The sequence below is a fragment of the Zerene cesonia genome, chromosome 26 (genome assembly GCF_012273895.1).
Source record: "Zerene cesonia ecotype Mississippi chromosome 26, Zerene_cesonia_1.1, whole genome shotgun sequence".
In the NCBI taxonomy this organism is placed as follows: domain Eukaryota; kingdom Metazoa; phylum Arthropoda; class Insecta; order Lepidoptera; family Pieridae; genus Zerene; species Zerene cesonia.
The window spans coordinates 3,593,574-3,603,940 of record NC_052127.1 but is presented as its reverse complement, the minus strand read 5'-3'; the positions used below and the strand labels follow the sequence as shown (position 1 = coordinate 3,603,940).

General features: G+C 34.5%; 2 protein-coding genes across 4 annotated transcripts in view; one reads left to right on the top strand and one right to left on the bottom strand.

Moving 5' to 3' along the window:
* The window catches only part of LOC119837175 (exportin-2), a 12,049-nt gene extending 3,846 nt beyond the window's left edge, over nucleotides 1-8,203 (bottom strand). The window contains exons 1-14 of the mRNA XM_038362698.1: nucleotides 8,012-8,203; nucleotides 7,072-7,217; nucleotides 6,606-6,798; nucleotides 5,473-5,618; nucleotides 4,841-5,041; nucleotides 3,925-4,095; nucleotides 3,680-3,809; nucleotides 3,059-3,222; nucleotides 2,536-2,725; nucleotides 2,012-2,112; nucleotides 1,518-1,704; nucleotides 806-962; nucleotides 410-501; nucleotides 3-53 (exon numbers count right to left, since the gene is read on the bottom strand). Of these exons, the coding sequence (XP_038218626.1) occupies nucleotides 3-53; nucleotides 410-501; nucleotides 806-962; nucleotides 1,518-1,704; nucleotides 2,012-2,112; nucleotides 2,536-2,725; nucleotides 3,059-3,222; nucleotides 3,680-3,809; nucleotides 3,925-4,095; nucleotides 4,841-5,041; nucleotides 5,473-5,618; nucleotides 6,606-6,798; nucleotides 7,072-7,217; nucleotides 8,012-8,096 (2,014 nt within the window). The 5' untranslated portion in view covers nucleotides 8,097-8,203. The remainder of the gene's footprint in view (nucleotides 1-2; nucleotides 54-409; nucleotides 502-805; nucleotides 963-1,517; nucleotides 1,705-2,011; nucleotides 2,113-2,535; nucleotides 2,726-3,058; nucleotides 3,223-3,679; nucleotides 3,810-3,924; nucleotides 4,096-4,840; nucleotides 5,042-5,472; nucleotides 5,619-6,605; nucleotides 6,799-7,071; nucleotides 7,218-8,011) is intronic.
* Nucleotides 8,204-8,705: 502 nt separating this feature from the next.
* Nucleotides 8,706-10,367, top strand: part of LOC119836922 (glutathione synthetase-like) — a 15,971-nt gene continuing 14,309 nt past the window's right edge. For 2 of the 3 annotated variants that reach the window (XM_038362387.1, XM_038362386.1), the window contains exons 1-2: nucleotides 8,707-9,098; nucleotides 9,428-9,523. In XM_038362387.1, the coding sequence (XP_038218315.1) occupies nucleotides 8,952-9,098; nucleotides 9,428-9,523 (243 nt within the window). In that variant the 5' untranslated portion in view covers nucleotides 8,707-8,951. Of the gene's footprint in view, nucleotides 9,099-9,427; nucleotides 9,524-10,367 lie in introns of all 3 variants that reach the window. The other variant, XM_038362390.1, reaches the window with a different exon arrangement.

Here is a 10,367-nt window from a genome sequence, read left to right as displayed (position 1 = left end):
GCCGCGCAGCTCCAGCAGCAGGGAGAGCATTTGGAACACGTACGGCATGAACTCTACGACAATAGGCCTGGATTAACATTCTATCCTTATCCTAATATATAAATTACGTGCCACATTGTTTGTCCCCGATGTACTCCTAAGCTCGTCAACCGATTTTAAGCAGATTCTGCACTTTGATCTGACTTAAATGATAGGATAGTTTACATTATTTTAATTAAGATAAATGACAACCCAACGGAGCCAAGGCATGCAACTAGTATAAATAAGTAATATAAACTCGTTGGCATTATATATTTATATACTTTGAAGAATTGAGCTACAAAATGTAGGCATAAACACTTGGTAAATTTTCACACTGCATTATAATATTCCCGTTGAGTCATTACACATGTTTTACAACTAAACATACCTTGGACATCATTCTGCAGCACCTCTTGGAATATCGGGAACAACGCGTCTTCAAATGCCGTGATAGCACTCGGGTTTGATTTCACCACTAATCTAAAATTAATCAGTGTATTAATAAAGGTCAAAGGCAAATTTTTTAAAACAGCGTTCCGCCCTGCAATTCGCTTAGATTAAACCTAAGTCTAAATAATATATCCAACCAAATGTATCCATATGAATTCGAAAGTTATAATTCACAATAAACATATTTTTGTTATGATAGACAACTTCATCTATTTCACTGACTTTTGGTATGGAAATAGATAAAAACGAAAATGATGTATTTTCACAATTAATTCTTAGGAATATCCGAAATGACGCAGGGAAAGTCGCACAACAACAGCTATACTATACTTACGATACGGAAAGCGATAATGTTTCAAACAGATAGTGATTGAAGTGCGGCTTGCAAGGGTTCTTGGTGACCACGGCGAGCAGGCTGGCTAGCTTGGGCAGAGCCTCGCCCAGGTATGTGAGCGACGACTCTCGTAGGCAGGACAGTGTGCGGAGAATCGCTGGAAGATAGTGAATTTTTCTTTAATATGTATGCATAATCGAACATAAGACTTTCTTTTGGAGATGATGATCATGATCATCATCATCATCATTATCATCATCATCAGCCCATATACGTTCCCACTGCTGGGACACAGGCCTCTTATGAGGGTTCAGGCCACAATCCACCTCGCTGGCCAAGTGCAGGTTGGCAGATGTCACATGTTGTCGAACTTTTAATGATACCGCCTAAGCCGTCAAATTTCAGGCACCGTTATATCGTCATAGGGAACCCCTCGTCATCTATTGATATGTTATTGACCATATCAACCAAAATGGAAAATTATTTCAACAATGACAACTTCTAGCGCAAGTGGATTGCCCACTTTAAAAGGTGAGGGAAAAAAAAATTAATAAGGGAAATAAAGGAAAGGACAAGGGAGGGTAGGGTAGGGAAAAAATAGGGATATATAAAGCCTTTTATTAACCTAATATTTAAATTTTGAACCTTTCATAACATGTTTTTAAGTATTTAAAACTAAAATTTAAAAGCCTTAATGTTCTTGCTCACTAACCTTTCATAACATATTCGTTATGCTCCGTAGGATCATTGGTGTTGCCGAGCGCTGTGAACAGCGAGCTCAGGAGCGCGGGGGCGTGGGGTTCGAGCGCCGCCCGAGGTATCATACCACCGGCTATTAGCTTCTCCACTGCGCATGCGCCGTACGTGCAAACCACGCCGCGACCGTTTATGTGTTGTATCTGCGATTTTTATTTACTTATTAGTCATTAGAAATCACCAGCTAAAGCAAGTATTCCTATAGAATGTATGTATATCAATTAGACCTCCTTATAGGGGCACTTTTGAATCGTTATAAAATTTAACATTTACTACAGGTTCGCAAAGCAGTTTCTATTGAAAAGAGCTGGCAAGAAACTCTGTAGTTTATATTTTCCAATCACGTAATTTTTTTTTTAATAGATAATATGCATATAATAATAGTTTCAAAAAAACTGACCAGTATTTCTTATGTGTTACAATAGAAATTAAGATTTAATATTTACTCACCAATAGAGGTAGTGATGTGATTAATAAATCATTTGGTAACAGAGTTCGGAATGTCATAATGTATTTAAGGGAATCTGCTTTCAACACTGGCATCTCATTTACTGAAACAAAATTATTTGTAGATTAATTCATATTTTTTTACAATATAATGCAGAATGCAAACAAAATAATACATTATTATTTATTATATTTATTTATATTAATTACCCATACACAATCCCTCTCAATTCTAATCTCCCCTCTCCTTACCAAAACATAGACAACATTTTGCTGCCACGTGACGTCACAATACACAACCCTTAACGAAGTAATAATTTCTTATGAAAGGATTTATCTTATTTTAAGAAATTTATAATTTATTTAATTTTTTTTTTATTATTTTATTATACCACTTCGTTACGTAACGCGTTACGGTGTACACGCTAACTTTACTTAAACAAATCACTCTTACAAATCACTTTACGACCCTTATCACTTCTGTAGCGAAGCATATTTTTTTATAACCTCCTCCTCCACCTCCTCACCTTGCGGCTTCCCCAGCTCGGGGAGCACGTGCGCGCCGGCGAAGTGCGCCAGGTCGACGAGCGGCGAGGCGCGCGTGACGCCGGCCGCCTGCGTGCTGCCGCGCGACGCCAGCGACGTCACCAGGAACAGCGCCGTGTCCTTGCTGCGCCACTCGCGCCCGCCGCTCTCCTCGTACTTTTTCAGCATCAGCTGGGTGAATAAGCGAGAAATTATATAGAAAATGTTTTCTTCATCTGTAGATATACATTTCAATGTATTGAACATTAAGTGTTCGCCCTGGCTTCGCTCGTGGCATATATATAGCCTATGTCACTCAGTGAAGTGTAAGCACCATTATGAAAGAATTGTTAAAATCGGCTCCAGCGGCTTTTGCCTTATTATTAATAAATAATGTAAAAAAAGTAGTAATATACAGCTTTATGGCACACAACACATCTTTTCTCATCTTAGGTTATTTCTCTCTTCTACTATTTTTATATAACTCAACGATTTTTATCTACCGGTTCTAGACATAAGCCATACCTCAACATATTGTCCAAATATGGCCATAATCTTCTCCTCATAGTGTTGCGCCAGCGTTCTCACGAGATCGCAGGCAGCTCGGCGACGAGTATCCACATCGGAACCCTCAATGTCCCTCCTGACATATTCCTCTGGGTTATCCTCAAACAATTCCATATCAGACTCTGAAATTATTTTTTACATTAAGTACCTATTACTATTCCATTCAAAGTTTTACGACTAGTTGACAGAATCGCTGAATTTAGATATTAAAGCACTTTTTAAATTATATTTTCGTACATTATTTGTAATGAAGACTGAAAGTTAATCTTAACAGAACATACCTAGAAGATGTATCATATTATACAATACATTATACAATATATATAAGAATTCTGAATATTTTAATATAATGTTTCGATTTACTTAACGTTAGCACATAAATACCTTCAGAATTATATAATAGTTATGGTTACAATAATTATTATTCTCTTGCTCAATATCATTTACTTCTATCATGTTTCTAATTAAATCATTTTACTACATACATATGTAGTAAAATAAGATTTTAGATGTAAGCTTTCAAGTGTCAATACACATGACATTATTATATAACAAATAATGGGAAAAACTGAAAATTACCTCTAAACTCCATATTTGGTATGACCACCTTCTCGCAAATACTGCTGAGTGTAGCTGGGTCTTCAAAAAGACTCTTATAACTGTTCTTTTCCGCCACTTTTGCTAGGAACCTCAGTGCATTTGACACTAACTAAAAAAAAATTAAAATTGTTATATTTAAACTTAATAATATGTTTGGGAAAATGGAATTCTTGACATAGATAACAAAAACACTTTTTCTAGACACAATTCTTTAAAAAACTTACTGCATCATATTTAGTCTGCGGTCCAGTTGACAGAAGAACATTCCAGACAGCTGTCACAAAGCCAGGTGCATGAGGACCAAATTCCTCCTCATACTTGAGGGCATACAATGCGGCACACTCACAGACTTCCGTACGAAGCTGTTCCATAACACCAGGCTTATCTTCATCATCCTGAAATACAATAAACTCGATTATGTTATTTATTGCAATTTTATAACCCAATTCTGTTAATGGGTCCATTGTGAAAGAGATATACAATTTGTAATATTACATAGCACTTGCTATCTACCTGCATGGTAAAGGAAATTACCATGAGAATGAAATTCAGTTTGGTAAAGAGCCTATGGTAATCTTTAGCCTCCTAACTTTCCTCAGATACATATTGCTCTGTTGCAATGTGAAATAAAAGACTAACAAAAAATACTTTCGCTATTAATAATATTAGTAAGAAAGTTAGGATTTTTCAGCTGTTTCAGCAAACATTGTTCTACCATGCATGTTAGGTAAGAAAATATGTAAGACCTGTGATAAGAGATCTTTATTCATTTACTGACTTTACGCCCGCGGCCGAGCCTGCACCTCAAAGAAATTTAACAGCTGTCATACTTGTCACATTGTTAATATAACGCGATCTAGCGAAATTTATCAATTTCAGAGCAATTCTAAATGTTTGCATCCGATAAAAGTAGCATATGTCACTCTCTAGCCTTCAAACTACCTTCAGAGCCAAAACCGTATCATAGTACTGGTTTAATATGACATGCAAAAAGAACAAACAAATAAACAATTCATTGCAATTTCGCATTTATAATGTCAATAACAATACAGTCTTTGCTGTAAATATAGCTCAGAATATAATAAGTAAATACTTGAAATTTATCAATAAATATTTAAAAGTAAAACGAAAATCACTCACATTTGTTTCCAAACAAGGCACTTTAATCTGCAGCAAATTCAAAAGATTCGGCATCCATATTGGCATGTTATCTTCAAAGAACTCTGGCAAATCTTGATAGTTCAGAGAATAGAACACTTTGCATATGAGCACTAAAGACCCGTATATCACTTTCAATGCCTGTGGGTTGTCTGCATGCTTTGTTGTTAAATCTATGGTGGCCTGAAATATTACTGATTCAATGTAACTATTTTTTAACAAAGTACTTAAACCTAAACTATCTTCTAATTGTCAGAACTGACTCATGAAAGAACTTTAAATAATCAATTAATTTATTTATATTTTTAAATCAGTTTACTAGTGGTAGTGGTGGTCTGGTGGTATTTATAATTCCTTAGTATACAAACTAAAAAAGAAATTATTATAAAAATGCTTGTGATAATAATGAAAAAAATCATTAAAAGGTATGAATAACAGACCTTGGCTGATTCTCACATCTACCCTATATACACACAAAATGTCATGAGAATTGGTCCAGCTGATAACTAACATTGTGACACGAGAATTCTATATATGGAGATTACATCAATACTACTATTACTTTATATAAATTTATTCATACTTCAGCCATAACATAACAAGTATTTACTTACCACAAAGAGATCAGTGAGCGGTTTGGCAAAATTTTCCAAAACATGCTTGATTTCTTCCCATAGTTTTTGTGATTTGAATTCATACCTGTATCTCTTAAATAGTGAGTGTGCAGTTCTAAGCACACCATTTATGACGTGAAAATCACCTGAAATATAAAACAATCATGCATTTAGTCTAAATTTAGCTTCCGACATGCGTACAGGAAGCACCTTTTGTCGGTACAGAATCTGACTTAATAAGTAGTACTGTATCTTAGCTTCCGACTTTTTATTGTTTGTTATTTGTGTAGCATTTATTTATTTATTTACATTATTCTCACTGTTATTTGCTATCCGTTATTTATATATATATTCTGGTCTTTCTATTTCTGTTTTTGTGGTAATTTAAATATTCTATCCTTCAATTCTTTCACTTGTCTCTTAAACATATTTATCTATAATGTAGCCTAACATCATTGTTGATTTATTTGTTGTTTTATTTCTTCATTGTTTATTTATTTCTTTCTAATCTATCCATCTTCCTTCTGGGTTCTGGCAGAATTAACAGCTTCATGGGTCAACTGACTAATGGCATATAAAGCTGAGCCTGGACCTTTTCACAGCCATAACACATCACAGCAACCTAACTTAGTTTTTATTTTATTTCTTTTCTTTTTATATGTTATTTTATTATTATTTTTTTTTCTTATTTCCTGTTTTATGCTCAGTGTTTTGTCTTTTTTTTGTTAATTGTTGTGTGTGTGTTTGATTGTGAATAAATGTATGTCTATGTCTATGTCTATTTAATGACATAGTTACATGATTATAACATTGGTTTCAATTGGCCATTAACTGTTAAATATTTATGTAAAACATACTTGCTTTCCTGCTTACTCCTTGCTTTGAGCGATCAAAGTCATGGTAGGAAAGCAAGTATATTGAGTATGCAAATACTCAAAGGAAAATATAGCAATTCCAGGGGTTTCCTAGTATAGATATATAAACCTTTCTTAGGTCTCAAACTATATATATACTTAATATTATCCAGAAAGGGCTCAATGGTTGAAGAGGCAGACAGACAGCATAAAGCTAGCTAGCTATCAATATATTTTCCTACTTTAAAATGAACCAATTCAAATAAGATAGAATATTACCTGTAGCAAACTTCTCAACCATTTCAGTGATGAGTCCAGGCCATTTCTCCGGGAAGTCTGATTTGCCAATTATAGATACTGCATCGCTGAACTGCCTTTGAATTGCTTCTGGAGATTTTAACATTAGCGAAACTATAAGGGATTTTATTGCTGTCCTATCTGATGCATGAATGCAATCCCTTCCATCTTCTTCCTAAAAATCATAAAACAAAGTGTACACATGATTTGAATTTATACAATATCTGTACATGACTATAATAAGCTAAAGAGTTTGTATGTTTGTTTGAACATGCTAATCTCAGGAACTACTGGGCCAATTTCACAAATTCTTTATCTATAGGATGTGTACATATGTGATTCGTGAGTGCTATAGGTTATAAATGTACCAGATGCATTCGTGAGTGATATAGGTTATAAAAATACCAGGGTGGACCAGTTATGGAAGTTAAGAATAATAAAAACTTACCACAGCCCAGTTACGCTTGATGTAGTTCTTGAATGTGACTGCTGCTGCAACTCTTATTGTTAGATCAGCTGAATCTTTGTCAATGAGGTGGAGAAGGAGAATGGCGTAGTTCTGGTTTACTTCTACACCCTCCAAAAACTTCTCAGCTATGAGTATAGAAACATTATTAATTTTGATCCAATTTTTTTCTTTGACAGTTAAAACTTCAAGAAGGAATGGTTAACACTTTGTTTAAAAATATATTATATAGTGTTGAACAAATAAGTATTTGGAAGTGTTATGATGCATTACACATTGCTGTTTGTTATTCGTGTTGTGACTTGACAATATATTCGACGAAACATTTGTATATAAGTGTGGTCACCAACAACTGTTAACACATTCATCTTCCCTTTGATAACATCCGAAAAACCAGTCTCAACACGATCACGCGAAGCTCCAGTACACTTCGTACTGCTTGCGAATAAACACATGCATGTTCGTATTCTCATCACAATTCGCGCGATTATGTAAATGCACCATTACACATGTTTATGGAGAATGATAATACGCAATATAATTGTAATTTTTTTTACACTTTGTAGACAGACGCATGATCGCTATCCCGCTTGATGTGAAGCAGTAGAGTGATCTATGCAGTTCTAACTCGAAGCCTACTCACGGCACATTAATTTGTAAAATAATATAAAGTCGGATGAATCAAATAAAATTCTTAATGAAGCTTCGTAATACGATGAATTGGAATAGGTTTGGATTACGCGAAATAATTATTTTTAATACAAAACATTTTTAATAGGTTACTTCGTTGTGTACATAAGATTCGCAAGTTTTAATCAATAATATGCAAGGTGACAAATGTATGCGATTTAGTCGAGATTATTAAACATACTTCAATCTACGAGGCAAGTTTAATTAGTTTACTCAAAAGCAAAATACTTACCGGGTCTTCGAATGTTTGGATCAGGGTTTAGTGTCTGCTGAAGGTAATTAGCGAGTGTAGCGAGATTTTCGTCAGTGACTTCCATTTTAAAATAACGTAAGCTTTATAAATATAAGTATTTGATGTAAAAAACAACTACAATTTCTTTTTATTGCGCTCAAGAACACGGAACATGCTACTATTTCGAGCCGTTTAATTTTATTTTGACACTGACAAATACAAAATACAAAATTACGAACAGTCACATATTTTCCACAGGTTATGTACTAGTGCGTAGAATCACATTTCACACGATTATCAATTATTTGATATGGGTACAATAAGCGATAGAAATCCTTTATGCGCATAATAGAGAAAAGTCAGAAAGGATGTATATATGTGCTATACTACTCATATTATAAACGCGAAAGTTTGTAAGGATGCGTGTATGTTTATTGCTCTTTCACGCAAAAACTATTGAACCAATTGCAATGAATGTAGTAAGTAGATAGCTGGATAACTGGAATAACATATAGGCAACTTTTTATCCCGATATCTTACGGGATACGGACTTACGCGGGTGAAACTGCGCCGCGCAGCTAGTTCTATAGAATACAATAGAATATATAGTTGTTTATTTTATATATAGCTGTTTGTTTTAGATGTCAAATGTCACTGTCAATTCGAATTTGACAGTAATCAATTTCAATAATTCGATTAAAATTATGATTCATATTGCATTCACATTTCATTTCGGAAGTCATTCCGATCCTATATCTAAATAAAGTCATGCGTTGTAATTAAATTTTATATAAATTTTATAAAATTCTCCGTAAACGCACTATTCCTTGAACTATTTTTTTTTTTCATCAAAAGTGACTTTACTTAATATACTTATTTATTTCTAAATTGTATGATTAATTACTTTTCATATTGTATTTAAATCCTAAAAAACTGCAAAATGAGTCAGTCACGTCTTGCATCATGTATACCATTACCAATAGATAATAAATTACTAATTAGTGTTGTTGAAAAGGCAAAAGATTGGGCTTTAATGCATGGTGTTGGTATGAGGGATAAAAAACATTTTTCAAAGGATTCGATACAGGTACAGTACATATTTTCTTTCAGTATAGTCTAAATTGCATTTTTTTACCTAGTACTATTACAACCTTCTCTTCTTCAACCAATGATTGAATGAATTTACTTTAAATGTTTAAAATTTTTACATATATTATTATTTAAAACTTTAGACGACTGAATAAATATTACTAAGTGGTCAGTATAGTATTTTATCCTTTTACCTTTCTCAACAGAATCTAATTTGAGAAAAAAACTTTTCAAAGAATTAAAATGAAGTTTATGTTTATGTATAGGCAATTAAAACATGTACATGTTTTTTTTTTATCATATCATTTAAATACTCTATTGTTTCAGATTGCACCGTTTGTTCTGCTGCCATCCCCTTTTCCTCGCACTGAGTTCACAAAAGCTATCGAGTTGCAGCCAGTTTTGAATGAACTTATGCATAAAGTAAGTATATATATAACATACTAGTTTGAAATAATTACTAAGCAGGTGACAAAGACTTAAAAAGCAGTTAAGTAAAATGGCACATCAATACAATTCGATTGACAGTATGCTTTAGCATAAAAAAAATAATAGTTTTAACTATTATTTTTTTTTTTGTAGTTGTGTAGAATTCATGTTGAATGCTCAGTGGTGCCATTTTATATATATTAGATTATTTGGGATTTAATTGGATTTGATTGTGTTTCAATGGAACACCATTGATCTTAAGTTTTTAGCAGATTACTAAATCTGTAAATCTGTTCTGACGCTAATTAATTTAGACACAATTGAAACATCTTTCTATTAGCAAACTTAGCCCCCGTAAATTACACTAGATGTTTGCCCTGACTTTGCCCGTGGTACAATATTAGGCTATATCACTCAGTGAAGTTTTGGGGGCTGAATCACCTTCGTCCGTAGGAGAATACCTGGAATCTCGAAACCCTACACGTGGCCCCTGGGTGGTGCTAATCAGGTGATATGGTGGGAGACATTAGTCGCAGCTATAAAGACCACCCATCAGTCAAAGTCGTGTCGCCAAGCGTCCGTTTTCCGACACGTTAGGGCTGATGTAGCTTTCCTATGAAGACGGGTCGAATCAGTTGAGCTCATACAATCGGGACGATCTGATACATACTGACGTTGCTGCATCTGGAGGCTAGTCTTGGAGGTTAGCGGGAACCGAGGCACGGTGCACCGCTGGCCGACCGCTGGTCAGTAGGGGGCACAAGTAGCGTGCTAGCCACACGTGAAAGGCTGCCCCGCCAACCAGCGAAAAATCCCAAGTTGCGCCATAGTGCCGGTC